The 20,722-nt window shown below is 40.1% G+C and overlaps 1 protein-coding gene across 1 annotated transcript in view; it reads left to right on the forward strand.

The window, feature by feature from the left end:
- LOC122558125 (mucin-6-like) overlaps window positions 1-20,722 on the forward strand; it is a 314,704-nt gene that overhangs the window by 230,580 nt on the left and 63,402 nt on the right. The window contains exons 17-21 of the mRNA XM_087996204.1: window positions 1,558-1,610; window positions 1,873-1,982; window positions 8,358-8,509; window positions 18,735-18,876; window positions 18,974-19,084. Of these exons, the coding sequence (XP_087852330.1) occupies window positions 1,558-1,610; window positions 1,873-1,982; window positions 8,358-8,509; window positions 18,735-18,876; window positions 18,974-19,084 (568 nt within the window). The remainder of the gene's footprint in view (window positions 1-1,557; window positions 1,611-1,872; window positions 1,983-8,357; window positions 8,510-18,734; window positions 18,877-18,973; window positions 19,085-20,722) is intronic.

Below are 20,722 nucleotides of genomic sequence, written 5' to 3' on the forward strand. Positions count from 1 at the left end.
GAGGTTGTTTTGTTCTGTTTTTCAAAGAGAGGTGCCAAACTGGCTACTGAGAAGATGACTTGAGTAAACATCTTGGGAGGCTTTGAGTTCTATTAACATCCTGAATGGATGTGGCCAGCTATCTCAGATTCAGATTTCTGGGTTTTGGTTTTGTCAGTAACATCAGAAGACATTGGGCTCTCAAATGAGTTGGAAGCTTCAGTAAATTGGAGATAGTCAGGACCGCAGGTGCTGGAAAATCAGTCAATAAAATGTGGATAAAATGAGGACTGATGAAGGGTCCTGCTCGAAACATCATCTCTGCTGCTCTTCTGATGCTGCTTGACCTGCTGTGCTTTTTCCAGCTTCACATTGTATTGATCCCAAAGCTTCAGTAAATGTCTCTTGGCTGCTACTCTCTCTCAATTTTCTTGATGTGTTTCCTGCTGGATTGGAGAACTGTATATGAGAATCTGTATCTGAATCATCCTTTTTGCCAAGCAGTGTGTTTATGGGACGTTCCAATACTGGAATAGTTAATTAGTACTAGTTATTGTATCTATTATTCTGTTAAGTTTCTAATCTGTTAAATTATTCTAAATTCCTTTCTTTGGTTGTATTTTTACTGCAGTGTTTAAATAAATGATGTTTTGCTTAATGTTGACCGGTCATATTGCATCTGAGGCACTTTACATTTGCCTTTAAAATAAGAAAACATTAAGGTCTAGTCTACCTAAAATATTTTTGAAGGGGTCTGATCTGGTCGATAACAAGGTTGCTATCAATTTCAAATTTTCTGAACAAATGTCTGTAAACAGTTGGGGAGACATTCATGGTGAGAAAATAATGCTGATAGCTACTACTTTTTCATTTAAAAAAAGGACATTATAATGTGAAAGGAACTGTGCAATGGTCAACTAAATGGTCAAAAAACACGTATCCTTCCTGTACTTTCCCTCTGCTGAAGACGTTATGTTTCTTTTTATATTATAACCCCATCCTGTGGACAGAACTGCTAGAATTGATTTACCATGTTCTCTAAGACAATCTTCACAACTTTCCTTCAATACCAGGCAAACAAGGCATCCACCATAAAATATGCAATCACTTTACCATCAAATTATGGTACCCTTATGTAGATGGCCTTCCTATCTGATGATTGATTTCATACTTTTTAAAATCAACTTTTAATGCTAACAATGTCAACTCAAATCTAATAGCAGGAAGAACTTTTCAGATTTGATCTGGGAGTTCTCATAACAATGCTGTTGGCTTTCCAAGTAGTGTGCATTCTCTGGGCTCCACCATTTCCTAAAGTAGCTTTGCAACACACATAAATAACAAGAATGATTCATTAAAGCAGTAATTGACAAATTACACCAGGTAGGTATCGTTTGTGATTAAACAACCTTTAACTTTGGGTATTATCAAGGGGGACAAGTTTCTAATTAGTACAATTTTCCTTCAATTTTTCTTTGTTTCTTAACTTTACAGCTGAACAAGGATGGAATTTGAAATATATAATTATATAATTACTGTAGCTCTCATACTATTCCATTACCTTATTTCTCTTCCCAGCCTTTGTAACAATGGGAAAGTTGAATGCTCTGGCAACTATTTCACCCCTGAAGGTATGAATAATTTCATTTGAATTATTTTAAAAACAGATGAGAAAAAGACATACAAAATATGAAAATAATCTACCCATTGTGTCTTGCATTTTAATTTTGGATTTTAACTCCTCTCTAAATATCTAATCCAAGGTGCTTAGTAGAATAATAATTTTAGACTGAAGTGAGCCGCTAGCCATTCTAATGTATGAATTTGACTAGCCATAAGATTTCCTTGTACATATGTATTTTAGTAACAACATGTTAATATATTTTCCCATAGAATTGTGTGACCATCCTAAAATTTACTTTGATTGTGCAAATGCAAAAAATGGTGAATATGGAGCAGCTTATCAACCAACATGCCAGATGCATGCTACAGAAACACGTTGTGTGAGTAAAAAGTAGTATGGAACTTCAAGGCTTATCCAAAAAGTAAAGACACAAACTAACAGAACTAAAAACAGATTATCTGGTCATTATTACAGTGCTGTTTATGGAAGTTTGATGTGCATGAATTGGTATATGCATTTCCTACATTATAACAGTCCAAAATAACTTGATCGGTTATGAAGAACTTTGAGAGGGGTCTGAGGTCTTGGACAGTGACTGTCCTGAAAAATATAAAAATATTTTGTAATTGCTTTTCTCTTTTAGTTCGTATTTCATTTTAGTAGCTTTGTTCACAATAATAAGGTCAGCACTTAAACCAGATGTTCTTCTGTTAGAGATGAAAATGCTGAAGGTATTCGTAAACATGTGAAAGACAAAAATATATTCTAATATTTTGAGTAAACACTATATAAGATCAATGTTCTGTTGCTAATTTCTTCGTAATATCCTCTTTATTTTTGACTTACTCCTCCTCAGGTACAAATAGCAAAGAACAATACAGCACAGGTACAGGCCCTTCAGCCCTCTAAGCGTACACTGCCACCTTTTGCACTTCCGTATTGAAACTGTCTTCACTTACAGGGTCTGTTTCCCTCTATTCCCTTCCTATTCATGTATTCTTCCAGGTGCTCCTTGAATGCTGCTATTGTGTCTGCTTCCACCACCTCCTCTGGCAATGCATTCCAGGCACTTGTCATCTTTTGTGTGAAAAACTTGCCTCGCCCATCTCTTTTAAAGTTCTCCTCTCACACTTTGAACCTGTGTCCCCTAGTAATTGACCCCTCCACCCTGAGAAAAAGCCTCATACCTTCGACACTATCTATGGCATTCACAATCTTATAAACTTCCATCAGGTCACCCCTCAACCTCCTGGTTCCAGTGAAAACACACCCAGTCTATCCAACCTTTCTTCATAGTTAAAATCCCTCGTACCTAGCTTCATCATGGTAAATCTTTTCTGTACCCTCTCCAAAGCATCCATATCCTTTTGGTAGTATGGTGACCAGAACTGTTTGCAATATTCCAAGTGTGGCCTAACTAAAGTTCTATAAAGCTGCAGCATAACTTGTCTATCCTTATACTCAATGCCCCTTCCAATGAAGGCAAGCATGCCATTCGTGATCTGTGGATCTGTGCACCCAGATCCATTTGCATATCACACTCTGAAGGGTTCTGCCATTCACTGTATAATTTCCACCTGTACTTGACCTTCCAAAATGTATCATCTCACATTTGTCTGGATTAAGTTCCATCTGCCATTTTTCAGCCCATGCCTCCAACTGATCAATGTTCTGCTGCACATTTACGAATTACATTTTTCTCTGAATCATTTATGTAGATCATGAGCAGTAGAGATTCCAGCACTTATCCCTGTGGAACACTACTACTCACAGCCCTCCATTCCGAAAAGCATCCTTCTACCCCTGCCATCCATGACTACCTGGTCAGGTCCACGGCCCCCAACAAACCACCCTCCCGTCCTGGCACCCTTCCCACACAATTGCAAAACCTGCGTCCACACCTCCTCCCTCACCACCATCTAAGGCCCCAAAGGAACCTTACACATCCATCAAAGTTTCACCTGCACATCCACAAATATCATTTATTGTATCCGTTGCTCCCGATGCGGTCTCCTTTATACTGTGGAGACAGAACGCCTCCTCGCAGAGTGCTTCAGGGAACATCTCCGGGACACCCGCACCAATCAACCCCACCGCCCCGAGGGCCAACATTTCAACTCCCCCTCCCACTCTGCCGAGGACATGCAAGTCCTGGGCCTCTTCCACCACTGCTCCCCCACCACCCAACATCTGGAGGAAGAACGCCTCATCTTCCGCCTTGGAACACTTCAACCTCAGGGCATCAATGTGGACTTCACCAGCTTCCTCATTTCCCCTCTCCCCACCTTACCTCAGTTCCAACCTTCCAGCTCAGCACTGTCCTCATGACCTGTCCTACCTGCCAATCTCCCTTCCCCCCCCATCTGCTCCACCCTCCCCTCTGACCTATCACCTCCACCCCCACCCCCACCCCCACTCACCTGTTGTACTCTTTGCTACCTTCCCCCACCCACCTCTCTGACCTATCACCTCCATTCCCACCCCCATTCACCTATTGTACTCTTTGCACTTTCTCCCCAGCTCCCCTGCCCCCCCCTCCCACCCCCAATTAATTCTCCACCCTGGAGGCTTCCTGCCTCTATTCCTGATGCCCGAAACGTCAATTTTCCTGCTCCTTGGATGCTGCCTGACCTGCTGTGCTTTTCCAGCACCACTCTGATCTAAACTTTGGTTTTCAGCATCTGCAGTCCTCACTTTTGCCTGTTTGTCTTCTATGACTAAGCCAGTTCTGTACCCACCTTGCCAGCTCACCCCGATACCATGTGACTTCACCTTTCATACCAGTCTGCCTTGAGGGACCTTGTCAAAAACTTTACTGAAGTCCAAGTAGACAATATCAACTGCTTTTCTCTTGTCACCTCCTCCAAGAACTCGATCAAGTTAGCGAGTCACGACCCCCTCTGCACAAAAACAAACTGTTTATCGCGAATAAGTCCATTTGCTTCTAAATGCGTACAGTTCTTGGCCCTGTGAATCTTACCACCGACATGAAGCTAATAGGCCTGTAATTTTCAGGATTTTCCCTGCTACCCTTCTTAAACAATGAGACAACATTGGCTGTTTTCCAGTCGTCGGTGACCTCAGCTGTGGCCAAAGAGAACACAAAGGTCTCTGTCAATGCTCCAGCAATTTGTTTTTTTGCCTCTCTCAATATTCAGGGATAAATCCCATCAGGAACTGGGGACTTATCTACCTTAATACTTTTTTTTAAGATACGCAACTCATCCTCCTTTTTAACAGCAACTTAGCTTAAAGAGTCAACACTCCCTTCCCTGAGATCATCCTCCACCAATTCTTTCTCTTTGGTGAATACCGATGCAAAGTATTCATTTAGGACCTCACCTACCTCTTCTGGCTCCACACACAGATTCCCTCCTTTGTCTTTGAATCGGCCAACCCTTTCCCTGGCTACCCTTTTTTCTTAATATAAGTATAAAAAGCCTTGGGATTCTCCTTAATCCAGTTTGCTAATGACTTTTCATGACCCGTTTTAGCCCTTTTAATTCCTTGTTTGTTCTTTCCTACTTTCCTTATATACTTTAAGGGCTTCATCAGTTCCTATCCTCCTTGACCTTACTTTTTTCTTTCTGTCCAAGGTCATAACATCCCTGATCATCAAAGCTTCATTTAACTTGCCGTACATTTCCTTCATTCTTGTGCCACTCCTGAACGCTTATCAATTACTTTTTGAAATACACCCACATGTCCAATGTAGATTTACCTTCAAAAAGCTGCCTCCAATCAAAATTCTCCAGTTCCTGCCTAATATTGTTGTCGTTCGCCTTCCCTTAATTTAACACCTTCACCAGAGGACTACTATCATCCCAGTTCATGAATCTATTACAACTCACAGTATTATGGTCATTACTCCCGAAATGCTCCCCCGCTGAAGCTTATTTCCCAAAGTCATGTCCAGTATAACCCCTTGCCTGGTTGGACTGTTTACATAATGTTCAAGAATTCCTCCTGAATGGTCCTTACAAATTCTGCTCCATTCAATCTCTAGCGTGTAGTGAGCCTCAGTGAATATAGGGGAAATTAAAATCACCCACCTCAAAACAACCCTGCTATTTTTACATCTTTCCAAAATCTGTCTACATATTCTCTCCTCTATCTCCTGCTGGTTGTTGGGAGGCCTGTAGCATACCCCCAGCATTTCACCTTTCCTATTCCTGAGTTCTACCCATGTTGCCCCTCGCTGCACGAGTCCTCTGATGTATCCTCCTTCAGTACAACTGTGAGTTACTCCTTTACCAGTCATGCAACTCCCCCACCCCTTTTACCTCCTTATCTATCACACTTGAAACATCTAAATCCAGGGACATTCAGCTGTCAGTCCTGTCCATCTTTCAGCCAAGTCCCTGTAATGGCAATAATGTCATAGTTCCAAGTACTAACCAAATCTCTTAAGTTCAACTACCTTACCTATTATACTTCTCACATTAAAACACATGCATTTCAGACCACCTCCTCTGCTCTTTTCAGCAGCGTTTCCCTGTCTGTTCTTGTTCTTAGTAATGTGTGCCTTGGTTTCTACCTCTCCCTCAATTTCTGCATGTACTACCCTACTTCTCTGGTTCCCACCCACCTGCCACACGAGTTTAAACTCTCCCCAACAACTTTACCAAGTATCCCCATAAGATCACCAGTCCCAGTCCTGCCCAGGTGCAACCCGTCCAGTTTGTACAGGTCCCACCTCCCGCAAAACTGGTCCCAATGCCCCATGAATCCGAAACCCTCCCCCTCACACTGTCATTGCAGTCACATGTTCATTCTTTTTAGCCTGCTGTTTCTACTCTGACTAGATCACAGCACCGGTAGTAATCTCTAAATAACTACCTTTGAGGTCCTACATTTCAACTTTCTTCCTAGTTCTCCATATTCTGCTTTTGGGATCTCATCCTTTTTTTTACCCATGTTGTTAGTACCAATGCGCATTGACCAAAAAAACTTTGTCCTGTTTATGTTTGACAAACATTTAGAATCCCTTAACACTATTGTGAAGAATTTTAGTTTTGAAGTTATAAAATATTAATTATCTATGTAAAGTTTTTAAGTGTCTTTACCATCATAACTCGATATCTGATTCCTAAGAGACAAAGGAGAAATACCAGTCAATTACCTAGCTGCTCTCCTGTAATGTCATTGTACCATTTTATTTACATTTTTCCTACTTTAGTTCTATGGTCTTGTCCTGTCAATCTTAGCCATTTCACATTCTCCTCACAGCTCATTTTACTTCATAACTTTCCATTGTCAGCAAACCTGGACATGCGATACTTGACCCCTCAACTAAGTCAGCAACAAGGAGAAATCTTCTATCTGTTCATGAACTTTAATTTTGTGTGATAACCCCTTGTCTGGTATCTTTATAGATTCATTTTTGAAAGTCCCAGATGCCCATTTTACTACACAAGTAATTGCAATCCCAAACTTTTTTAACAAGTACATTAATGGCAAGATGCCCATCATAAATCTATTTCACCTCTGCCTGCTCATATTATGATCTTTCATGTGTTCTGTTATCACATTCCTGTTAATAACTTCCAGTATTTTTCAATAGGCAGGAAGGTGGCTCAGTGGTTAGCACTGCTGCCTCACAGCACAGCACAGCACCAGGGACCTGGGTTCGATTCCCTCCTTGAGCGACTATCTGTGTGGAGTTTGCACATTCTCCCCGTGTCTGCGTGGATTTCCTCCGGGTGCTCCAGTTTCCTCCCACAATCACAAAGATGTGCAGGTTAGATGAATTGGTCATGCTGAATTGCCTATAGTGTTAGCTGCATTAGTCAGGGGTCAACAAAGGGTCTGGATGGGTTACTCTCTGGAGGGTCGGCGTGGACTGGTTGGAACAAAGGGCCTGTGGACTTGTTGGAACAAAGATTTTTTTGGTCAATGCGCATTGGTACTAACAACATGGGTTAAAAAAAAAGGATGAGATCCTAAAAGCAGAATATGGAGAACTAGGAAGAAAGTTGAAATGTAGGATCTCAAAGGTAGTTATTTCGAGATTACTACCAGTGCTGCGATCCATATTGTAGGTAATCTAATCTAAAAAAAACCTGCTAATATCAGGCTGACAGTGCTAGAGTTTCTGCTTTCTTACCCCCTTTTTCTTGAGATTTACTATCTTACAATTCATGAGGCTGTCCTGAAATCATTTGATGATTGGGAATACTTAGAAATCAGTAAAAGTAATCAAGAAAACTGAAGCAAAATGAAATAGAAAGTGAAAGCTTAAAAGCAAGAAAAAATAAGCAATCAAAAAATAAGAACTTTTTATAGACGTTCTATACAAGCAATGAGCAAAAGTAAACATGCATTCTTTGTAGGCAAAGACAGAGGAAATTATAACAATAAATAAGAAAATGTCAGAGACAAGGTACGTGCTTTGCAATGGTCAAAACATATTCTAGCAGCAGTAAATAACCAAGGATGTAGTGAGATTGAGGAATTTAGGAGAAACTAGTACCAATAAAGGAATAGTACTGGAGAAATAAATTGATAGCCGAAGATTTTGAACAGTTCTTGCATTTTAGTGTTGTTTGTCCCTCATCATCTTCACTGTGATGTCAGGCCTGTTGTGGTGTTAGGTCTCCAGCAGTCCTGTTCATGGATCTCTGTTGCTGCCTTCTGTTCATCAGTCTTTGTGTTTTTTAAATGATCTTTGCTCATCCCTAATGCTACTGTGTGGATTCCTACATTTTTCAATTAAATGCATACTATTCTGATTGTCAATTCACTTCTTCTTTAGTTAGCAGCCAAGTGTATCTCTGGCTGTGTATGTCCATATGGAATGGTATTGAATGAGAGAGATCAATGTGTCTATCTTCAAGAGTGCTCTTGTGAATTCAGTGGTGTGTACTATCATCCCCGTGAGACAATAGTGAAAGAATGCCAGAAGTGGTAAGGACCTGTACATTGTTCTTACGTAATATAAAACTGCTTTTGTAAAGTGACTACTATAATAAACACATTAATTTCATTGGTAATGTAATTTCCTCCTGAACTGATTGATTTAAAAAAAACCAAAATAAATTAAATTGTTATTAAATATCTAACAAGACTTGTAATTTCTTCAAGGATTCACCAGAGTGGCCAAAATATTTGGAGTGGAAAGCAGATAAATTGAATTTTGTTTTGCTTTTGGCCTGCAGTTATTAAGAACTTCTATTGTCACATCTCCTTCAGACACTTTTTCTTACTTCTCTTATCATGCTCTTTGGCAAAGCTATATTTGTGTTACTTGATCTATCTTATCGTCCATACCCATGATCTCTCCCATTTGAAATGACAATTTGCATGGAAACTTGCAAGTTCTCCTCCAAGCCACTCACTATCTGGACTTGAAAATATATCACTGTTCTTTCAGGGTTATGGATGCACAAGCCTGGAACTCCCTTCCTAACAGCACTTTCTTAACACCCTAAGGACTGTCACAGTTCACAGCCTCATCACTACCATCTCAGCAATTAGTGATTGGGGAAAGGTGCTGCCAACATCCCATGAATCAATAAAACAAGAAGTACTGCCTAATCAGAGTCCACTAACCAAGCAATTGCATCGCCTCTCATGTGATATGAATTGTTATTCCCTTTGATGTTCCTGCAATTCTATCCTGATGCGAAGTTTTTTGAAGTGAAAGTTTTCAAAAGGATTTTTCCAGATATATCCGTCCTTATTCCAATGTAATAATAAGTGCATTTGGATTTATTTGTCTCAAAAATTGAGACCATCTAATGAGATACTTTTCTACTTCCTTGCTTTCCCTCCCCCACTGGATCAAACTTTCTCTAAGATTCTCTCCTGTGTTGGCTCTGAAGTTGTGTATTTCTCTATGTTCTGTCCTGGCTCCCATCCTGACTTCTTCAAACACATCCTATTCATGTGACCAATTCCTGATATTCTACCTGTATTCACTCTAAATGACAGACCACCCAATTAACTGATGTTATAAGTTCAATCTTCAAAGATGATGTCTCATTTCACTCCTCTTTAAATTTGCTTTCAACCCTCCCCCCACCCATCAAAAAAAATCAGGGCTGACTTTTAAACTATTCTGCCAGTGCCATTAAATAATTTGTTGCCTTTGTATTCTGTGCCTATTTTTCCACAACTCTGCCAATTGATTTCAGTCAACTTCCTGCCCCTCCTTCCGTACTTAAACAGACTTTATCAATGTTAGAAATTATTTTCTATACAGCTATGACCACTAAACTATTTCCTATCATCCATTTCAACAACAGTGTTTGGCATTGTTTGCCTCATATCCCTTTCCATACTTCCAATCATCATCTAGCAGGTGGAACTGCCCTTAGCTGATTTCATTCTTTTTTATCCATCTGTAGCCAGAACATTTCCTGGTATGGCTATCTTCCTCTCCTGCAACATTGTCTCACCAAGAGACCTGTCCTTGGCCCTGTTTTATTTCTCATTTACATACTATCTATCGATGACATCCTCTGAAAGTATAACAACAGATTTCACAATAATCATGGCATCCAACGGTATCTCACCAGCACCTCTCTCAACTCCTCCATTTTCTTTGAATTGTCAGACTGTATGTTTGACATCCACATAGCAAAGCCATAATTTATTTTAACTAAATATTGGGAATTCAAAACTCTTGTGTTTTGTTATGCACCAGGCCAGACCCCTTCAAACATTTCAAGAAGGTAGCCCAGACCCTAACCTTGCTAGTTGCTTTAAGCGGGCATAAGTGGATATTCCAGGAAAGATTTGGCTGGTCAAACTACTTAATTTTAAACAAAACAGAATTTATTTACAAGATTACTGAAGGAAACACAAAAAAGAGTGAACAGAATACTGAATAACTTAACCTATCCAAAAACCCAACAGACTATCCCAACTTCATGATGCTGTTCCAAATATTTGCAAAAATCCCCATAAACACTCTTTGGCAAAAAAAGTAAAATCAAACCCAGGGTCTTACAGGGGAGATATCAGAGAGAGGGAGGATCAGCATGGACTTTGAGTTTTCTTTGTGTGCAGTAGCTTCACAACTGACTGCCTGCTAAAGTCAAATCAAACCAAACCCAAACCAGGCAAAAAATGAGCTGGTCGAACTGACCACTCCCCTTTCATTGTACTTGTGTTTTTGTTAAACGTAAAAGGTTCTTCAAGAAGATCAACCCCAGACATCTTGGAACCTGTATCTTTATGACCTCCTCAAAAATAAACAAGGACAACCTAACCTTGTTAATGGACCAGCATCATCACACTTCCTCCTTAAAAAAAAAAGAACCATCAGTATCCAAAAATGCATCATTTCAAGACCTCTTACAACACTCATATACATTACATTGACAATAATCATGCAAACATGCACTGCTAAACTGTTTCAGTCTATTTTACTCCTGCCACCAAATGCATTCATTTCTCATGCAAGTCTCGAGCCAGGCAACTACAGACCAGTGAGCCTGACGTCGGTGGTGGGCAAGTTGTTGGAGGGAATCCTGAGGGACAGGATGTATGTATATTTGTAAAGGCAAGGACTGATTAGGGATAGTCAACATGGCTTTGTGCGTGGGAAATCATGTCTCACAAACTTAATTGAGTTTTTTGAGGAACTAACAAAGAGGATTGATGAGGTCAGAGCGGTAGATGTGTTCTATATGGACTTTAGTAATGTGTTCGACAAGGTTCCCCATGGGAGACTGATTAGCAAGGTTATATCTCATGGAATACAGGGAGAACTAGCCATTTGGATACAGAACTGGCTCAAAGGTAGAAGACATAGGGTGGTGGTGGAGGGTTGTTTTTCAGACTGGAGGCCTGTGACCAGTGGAGTGCCACAAGGATTGGTGCTGGGTCCTCTACTTTTTGTCATTTACATAAATGATTTGGATGTGAGCATAAGAGGTACAGTTAGTAAGTTTGCAGATGACACCACAATTGGAGGTGTAGTGGACAGTGAAGAGGGTTTCCGCAGATTACAACAGGATCTGGACCAGATGGGCCAATGGGCTGAGAAGTGGCAGATAGAGTTTAACTCAGATAAATGCGAGGTGCTGCATTTTGGGAAAGCAAATCTGAGCAGGACTTATACACTTAAGGGTAACGTCCTAGGGAGTGTTGCGGAACAAAGAGACCTTGGAGTGCAAGTTCATATCTCCTTGAAAGTGGAGTCGCAGGTAGATAGGATAGTGAAGAAGGCATTTGGTATGCTTTCCTTTATTGGTCAGAGTATTGAGTAGAGGAGTTGGGAGGTCATGTTGTGGCTGTACAGAACATTGGTTAGGCCACTGTTGGAATATTGCATGCAATTCTGGTCTCCTTCCTATCGGGAAGATGTTGTGAAACTTGAAAGGGTTCAGAAAAGATTTACAAGGATGTTGCGAGGGTTGGAGGATCTGAGCTATAGGGAGAGGCTGAACAGGCTGGGGCTGTTTTCCCTGGACCGTCGGAGGCTGAGGGGTGACCTTATGAAAACTTACAAATTTATGAGGGGCATGGATAGGGTAAATAGGCAAAATCTTTTCCCTCGGGTCAGGGAGTCCAGAACTATAGGGCATAGGTTTAGGGTGAGAGGAGAAAAATATAAAAGAGACCTACGGGGCAACATTTTCACACAGAGGGTGGTATGTGTATGGAATGAGCTGCCACAGTAAGTGGTGGAGGCTGGTACAATTGCAACATTTAAGAGGCATTTGGATGGGTATATGAATAGGAAGGGTTTGGAGGGATATGGGCCGGGTGTTGGCAGGTGGGACTAGATTGGGTTGGGATATCTGGTTGGATGAGCCACACTGCTAAATTTTAGTTCAAATTTTCAATACAATTCATTGAATCGCAAGAATCGTAGTACTGCTCTTTTTCTCGATAGTATGAGAAGCTCCCCAAATACTTTTGGTTTTGCATTCCATGCGGCTATTTGTCCATGTCCAATAACATGGCCCAGGAAGGCGACTTGGGCTTTGGCAAATTCAGTTTTAGCCAGGTTTATCACCAAGCCTGCTTTCCGAAGTTGATCGAACCAGTCTAATAAATGTTGCAAATGTTCCTTCCATGTGTGACTAAAAATGAATGGATCATCTATATATATGACACAATTGGGTAATCAGCAACTACCTTAATGGTTAGTTTCTGATACATGGCTGGCACATTTTTTATACCAAACGGCATGACACTAAACTGATACTCGCCATTCGGCATTATGAAAGCTGAAATTGTCTTCGCTCTTTCAGACAAATGTACCTACCAGTATGCTCTGAGCAAGTCCAACTTAGAAATAAAAGTTGCTTCTCCTACCTTTTCAACACAGTCTACCAAAAGCAGAATCGGATATGCATCAGTCTTTGTAATGGCATTGACTTTGCTGTAGTCCACACATAACTATTGGGTACCATCTGGTTTTGGCATCATTACTATGGGTGAGCTCCAGTCACTGTAACTCTCTTTGACTATGTCGTCTTGGAGCATGCATTCCATCTTCTTTTGAACTTGTGCCAACTTTAAAGGTTAAGCCTTTAAGGATGTTGCTTAATCAGAACAGCATCTCCGATATTGACATCATGCATAGTTAGGTTAATACTTCCCAACTTATTTCTACATATCTCCCCATGTGACAGTAATAACTCTTTTTCAGGTCGTTTAGATTTTCCTCTGGAACGTAACTCGACAATTTATCCCAATTTTTTGACGACTTCATTGTCCAATTTAACTTGAGGAATGTCCAATTCAGAATCCTCTGAACTTGGTTCTTCACTCTGTGTTGTACAGACTATTTTGGCTTTCTTTACCTATTAAAATACCTTTTCAGCATATTCACATGACACAGTCTGTGAGATTTCTTTCTGTCTGGAATCCTTAACAGATAGTTTCCTGATGAAGGGCTTTTGCCCGAAACATTGATTTTCCAGCACCTCAAATGCTTCCTGACCTGCTGTACTTTTCCAGTACTACACTCTTGACTCCAGCATCCACAGTCCTCACTTTCGCCTAAATAGTTCACCTCATTCAATTTCCTTTTGACTTGATAAGGTCCACTAAACTTTGCTTTTAAAGCTTCACCTATCACTGGAAGTAACACTTACACTTTATCCCCAGCAAAATTGCAAGTTCTTGATTTCTTATCTGCTTCCTGTTTCATTGTATGCTGTGATACTTTTAAATGCTGTCTAGCCAACTCCCCCACTTTATTTAATAATTCCCAAAAATTTGACACATAATCCAAATATGTGGTTTCTGAATGCTAATTTCTTCTTAATCAAATTTAGTAATCCTTTCACTTCATGCCCAAAAACTAATTCAAATGGATTGAATTTGGTTGATTCATTTGGTGCATCTCTGATTGCAAAAAGTACAAATGAAATTCTCTTATCCTAATCATCTGGATAGTCTTGACTATAAATCCTCAGCATGGTATTTAATGTCTGATGCCATCTTTTTTGGCTCCCTGTGACTCTGGATGATACATGGTAGATTTGAATTTTTTTATTCTTAAGCTGTCCCATAACTTGCTTGAATAATTTTGATATAAAGTTTGACCCTTGATCTGATTGCATTTCTCTGTGTAGTCCGCATCTAGTGAAAAATTTGAGTAATTCCTTTACAATTCTTTGAGCTGTGATATTGCATATTGGGGTGGCCTCTGGAAATCTAGTGAACACATCCATTACTGTTAACAAATACAGGTTTCCACTTTTTGTTTGAGGTAAGGATCCTATGTAATCAATTAAGACTTTTGTAAAAATTTCTTCAAATGCAGGAATAGGTATTAAAAGTGCATATTTTATTATTGCCAGCAGTTTTCCAATTACCCTGACATGCCTGACAAAATTCATTTATATCCTTGTGCAGTCCAGGCCAGTTAAAATGTTTTTGTATTTTAGCTTGAGTTTTTCTCACTACTAAATGACCCCCTACCGGTAGCACATGTACCACTCACAACCCCTCCATTCTATAACCCACTGGCAATACGACTTTGTTTTTAGATTGCATTACAGTGTGGAAACAGGCATTCGGCCCAACAAGTCCACACCGACCTGCCGAAGCGCAACCCACCCATACCCCTACATTTACCCCTTACCTAACACTACGGGCAATTTAGCATGGCCAATTCACCTGACCCTGCACATCTTTGGACTGTGGGAGGAAACCGGAGCATCCGGAGGAAACCCACGCAGACACGGGGAGAACGTGCAAACTCCACACAGTCAGTCGCCGGAGGCGAGAATTGAACCTGGGTCTCTGGCGCTGTGAGGCAGCAGTGCTAACCACTGTGCCACCGTGCCGTGGACTTGATGACCATCTGCCCATTTCTTACCTGTCTGAATATGTGATGGCCTCTGTTTCCTCATTAAGACATCATTTTTAAGATAGTAGCATTCAGGGGTGCATTCACATATTTTGTCCGTGTATGCTTTTTGATGCAGATGCTTTAATTTTTCATATTTCTGCTAATTAATTTATCTGAGCTAAAGGTGTCTGTTTTGTCATCTGTTTGCTCCTGGTTTGTGTTAACCATCTGATCATACAGGATCTCTGCTAATTCCACTTAAACTTTCTTATCTGTACTCTTTGATGTCTTCTGTTTCAACTGGCGACTTTGTGACCTTGTTACCACACAAACAGGAAAAATCCCAGGATATGTCTCCTGCAATAGTTCAGTTGCCTGAGTTTCCTTTGACTTTTCAACCACAGTGGGCAGCACTCTTACCTGTGAACCATCTATATCATTAGCAAGGACAAATTGTGTTCCTGGAACTGAGAGTTTGTCCAGTACTCCTACCACGACTTGCCCACTCTTCACTGGACAATCTAACCTCACTTCACATAATTGAGTGCTTCTTCTCTCACTGTGAATTCCTATTACTAGTGCCTTTTTGGCAATAGTCCTTCAGAGGTACCTATCTCATCCTCTTTTGACATTATAGATTGAGAGGATCCTGTATCTCTTAATATTGTAACCTCTTTACCTGCTGTTGCTGGCCTACATGAGTAAACTTTACCTTCACAGGTATGTGGTTGCTGAGCAAAGAGACTTTGGAGTGCAGGTTCGTGGTTACTTGAAAGTGAAGTCGCACGTAGATAGGATAATGAAGAAGGCATTAGGTATGCTTTCTTTTATTGGTCAGAGCATTGCATATAGGATTTGGGACGTCATGTTGTAGTTGTACAGGACATTGGTTAGGCAAGTTTTGGAATATTGTGTGCAATTCTGGTCTCCCTCCTATCCAAAATATGCTGTTAAACTTGAAAGGATTCAGAAAGGATTTACAAGGATGTTGCCAGGGTTGGAGGGTTTGAGCTATAGAGAGAGGCTATATTGACTGAATTGAATTGTTTTCCCTGGAACGTCAGAGGCTGAGGGGTGACCTTGTAGAGGTTTATAAAATCATGAGGAGCATAGGTAAAATAAATAAACAAGACCTTTTCCCTGGGGTGGGGGAGTCCAGACCTAGAGGGGATAGGTTAAGGGTGAGAAGGGGAAAAATTTTAAAGGGACCAAAGGGGCAACTTTTTCACACAGAGGGTGGTGCCTGTATAGAATGAGCTGCCAGAGGAAGTGTTGGAGGCTGGTAGAATTACAACATTTAAAATGCATCTGGACGGGTATATGAATGAGTGGCATATGGGCCAAGTACTGGCAAATGGGACTGAATTAGGTTAGGAAATTTGGTCGGCTGGGACGAGTTGGACCAAAGGGTCTATTTCCATGCTGTTCATCTCTATGATTGTATGACTCTATATGGTTTAAGAAGATCTGGCACTTCCTCCTTAACCAACCTCTGACTAACTTGTACATTCTGTTGCAGCTTTCTAGCCTCCACTGTCCTTTCTGTTACCACTCCAACAAAATTCACTGGCTTATCCTAACATCTGACATCTTTTCTGACATCTGACTTCCCGTTTTTTTCCTAACCCGCCAACACTGTGATTTCACGTGGCCCACTTTATTACAGTGAAAACACGTGAGCTTTTTAACTTCTCCTTCCCCCTAAAGGAAGGGTTTCCTCTTTACCCTGTGGTAAGTTATCCTTATGGTCTTCACCGAGGATCTACCTTTGCCTTTCCACGTGAGGATTTCTCTTTTCTCCAATTTTTATTTGTCATGGATTGAAATTAATTTTCAAAGCCAAACTTTGATTAATGGCCTAACTCATAATCATCACCTATTTCAACTGCTAATCTTGCCACATGAGTTCTCACTGCTTCAGGAAGTGCATTTTTGAACTCATGACTTAGTGCCAGTTTCTGAAGTTCAAATTCCCTCTCTTTTTTTGCTTCCTTCCCTCTCTCTCCTTTTCTCTCTCTTCTGCTTTAATTGTAATTCAAACTGTTTAATTTCTGATACTCTTTCCTTGTCTTCTGCCTCTATTTCAAGTTGTTTCATATTCAATTGAATTTTAACCATCTCTAAAGATCCTGATGGCTTTTCCAGAAAATATAAATGCTGAACTATTGCTGTAATTATCTCTCCTTTTCTCACGGAAGAAGGCAGCTCCAACTCCAGATTGCCTGCTAATTCCAGTAACCTGGCCTTAATCACCTTTTGTAAAACCCCCAAAGTCACTTCTTCCACCCCCCAGAAAACCCTTGGTGACTGAAAGAGCCATTTCTATCCCAAGCATTGTTTAAACCACTCTAACTCAACACCCGGGACAAAAGATACTAACACTTACGACTCACTGCCTTCGAGTCCCAATTTGAAACCCTGCAAAGAACCCCATATCTGTTATGGACCAGGCCAGACCCTCTCAAAACATTTCAAGAAGATAGCCCAGACCCTAACTTTGAGAGTTATTTTAAGCAGGTGTAAGGAAGGAGTGATGCACCTGGCCCAACCACTTACTTTTAAACAAAACAAAATTTATTTACAAAATTACCGAATGAAACACAAATAACAGTGAACAGAGTACTGAATAACCTATCCGAAAACCAACAGATTATCCCCCAACTTCATGATACTGTTCCAAATACTTGCAAAAATGTCCAAAAACACCCCTTTGCAAAAAAGGTAATAGCGAACACAGGGTCTTGCAGGAGAGATATCAGAGAGAGGGAAAATCAGCACGGACTTTGGGCTTTCTTTGTGTCCAGCAGCTTCACAACTGACTGCCTGCTAAAACCAAACCAAACCCCAACCAGAAAAAAGCTGAGCGGGGAGAACTGGCTATCTCCTTTCGTTGTACAAGTTTTTTTTAAACTTGAAAACTCCTTCAAGAAGATCAACCCCAGACATTTCGGAACCTGTGTTATTATGACCTCCTGAAAAACAAACCAAGGACAACCTAACCTTGATAAAGGAGCAGCATCATCACACTTTGAACTGTGCCATAATTTCAGTCCCGAGCCATCAACTGCATCGAGCTGTCTGGAGATTATCTGAGGCAGAATCACACCATCTGCTACCTTGATCTTGTATTTGACACCCAGTTAACATTCCAACAACATATCCCCTTCATCCAGGCTTCTTAACTCTATCTCTGCAACATTGCCTGACTTGGCTCCTATCTTGACCTTCCATCTGCTGGAGACCTTCTGTAAAACTCCATGCCGTTGCTATCACATGGACTTTTACAGATGGTCTCCTCGCCAGCCTTCCATTCTGCAGCACACGTAAATTTAAATTCAGCTGGAACTGCTGTCAGTATCCTAACTTGCCCAAAGTCTCCTTCAACCTTCATAGACTTACTTTGGTTTATCAATGTGAAAAGATTTTTTAAATCTTTGATAGCTTCGGCTGTCTTATCATTGTCACTTCTTTTAACCCTTCAATTCTTCCTTAACACTCTTTCAGTTTAGTACTTTTCTGAACATCCCTAAGTTTTAATTGCTGTACAACTGACAGCTGTGTATTAGCTTCCTGATCCTAGGTTCTGAAATTTCCTCCTAAACATTTGCTGTTTTTCCTTCTCTCTTTTTAAGACATTTCTTAAAACCAAGACTTTGACCATTTTTCATCTATCCTGATATCTCCTCTGTTGCTTAGTGTCAAACTTTAATTGATTATCTTGGGAAGTGCCTTGAGTTGTTAAATAGACCATGTTAAATAAATTATTGAAATGCAATTTGCTACTATATTTCTGTTTTTACAGTTTGGAATAATTTTGAGAAAATCTATGTAATCTCAATTCAATCTCTCTAAAACTTTATATTTGAATAGTATCTGCATTGGCGGTAAGTGGGAATGCACAGGGGATGCAAAGTGTCCTTCAACCTGCATAATTAATGGAGAAGGACATGTTACTACATTTGATGGAAATCAATATGTATTTGATGGCAGTTGCGAATATACTTTAGTTCAGGTAATAATCAAGAGCTTTTCTTTTATAAACAATTTATGCATTCATGTATTTCACTGTATTTACTTTCTAAACCAATCTGTACAATTTGTTTGTTTAGGATGCTTGTTCTGTGGATTCCAGACAACCATCATTCAAAATAGTCTCAGAAAATATTATTTGTGGTAAAACAGGAGTGGTTTGTACCAAGTCCATTAAGATCTATTTTCAGGTAAGGAAGTTTAGCACCGAATTATAATTTCAGTCATTTCATTTTACACATTTTTCTCAGTTGATTCAGGTGTAAATCCATTTTCCATTAAACTGTTTTATTTTTACATGGGATGTAAATGTTGTTGGCCACCGTTTAAGTTTCATTCCAAATTGAACCTGAAAAGGTAGTCAATTCCTTAATTTATTATTTGTTTGTTACATTGTACGTGCTTTTCTTAGTATTGTTAATGTTGTTGAAAACTGACTAAATACAACACTCATCTGTAGGTTTAACCTTCAACTACTGCTATGATCATATCATTCTACTGAAATAATGCATGTTCAAAAAAATGTTAATTATTGAGTAGGGCGTGGGAAATTAAGTCCTGGTGTACACAAAGTTTAATCAGAACTGAATGTAAAAGTCAAATTTTATTGATGATGGAAATTTGAAGAAAAAATAGAAAATTCTGGAAATACTCAGCATATCAGGCAGCATCTGTGGAGAAAGAGAAAGTCAGTGTTAACATGCGAAGTTGATGACCTTTTACATTGTCATTTATTTTTTCTGTATAGTTTGGACAAAATGGGCTGAGAGCATGATATGTGAGCATATGTACAGCCACAACAAAATTGAATTCATGAAGTCTTCAAGGACATAGCTGCCCAATTGAAAGAACCAACACAAGGAACAAGCCTACTTGACCTCTCCTTCACTAACCTACCTGTTACTGGTGCAAATGTTCATGATACTATGAGCATGAGTTACCAAAGCACAGTTCGAGTCAAGACAAATTTCCATCTTCATACTGAGGACATACTCCATCACATGTTCAGTTACAACTCCTCAGATAGAAAGCAAGTTACATCTGTATTCAGCAAGACATAGCTAATATTCAGCTTGGCCTGATAGTTGGCATGCAGCATTCATACCACCAAAATGCCTGACAAAGACTAGATCCAACAAGGGGGAGTCTAAATATCTCCAACTGACTTTCAAAGATAAAATTACAAAATTCTCTACTGTTAATCTCTTACAGTCAACAATTAATGGGAATCTAGTTGGACAAGCTATAATTAAGTTGAAGGTGGAGTTGAAGGTAGCGAGAAACTCCGCATGACTGCTAAACCAAAGACAGTGCACCATTTTCAGGACACTAGTCAAGGATTTGTTGGAATACTGTATCGTTGCCTGAATGATTGAAGTTCCCACAACATGAATATAGTCCAGGGCAAAACAGTCTTGTTGATTGACGTCTTTACCACCATTTAAACATTCACTCCCTCAATAATTGGTGCACAGTAGATACTTTGTGTACCACATGCACAACAGACTGCAGTAATTCACCAAGTGTTTGTTGATAGCACTCTGCCTTTCTATCTGCAAAGATTAGGACAAACACACATATGGGCATGCCACCACCTGCCAGTTACACTTTAAGCTACATAGCAACCTGACTTAGAGCTATGTTACTGTATCTTCATTGCCACTGGATCAAAATGGTGGAACTCACTTCTAACAGCACTCCTACATCATGTGGACAGCAGTAATTCAAGAAGCAGCTCGTTATCACCCTCCAAATGGCAATTACAGATTGGTAAGAAATGGATTGCAGCAATTCAAGGAAGCACAGGAACCTGAAAATGGTGCACAGAT

This window comes from Chiloscyllium plagiosum, unplaced genomic scaffold, assembly GCF_037043375.1.
Source record: "Chiloscyllium plagiosum isolate Xiang-an unplaced genomic scaffold, Cpla_swu_hap1 HiC_scaffold_18, whole genome shotgun sequence".
Taxonomy (NCBI): domain Eukaryota; kingdom Metazoa; phylum Chordata; class Chondrichthyes; order Orectolobiformes; family Hemiscylliidae; genus Chiloscyllium; species Chiloscyllium plagiosum.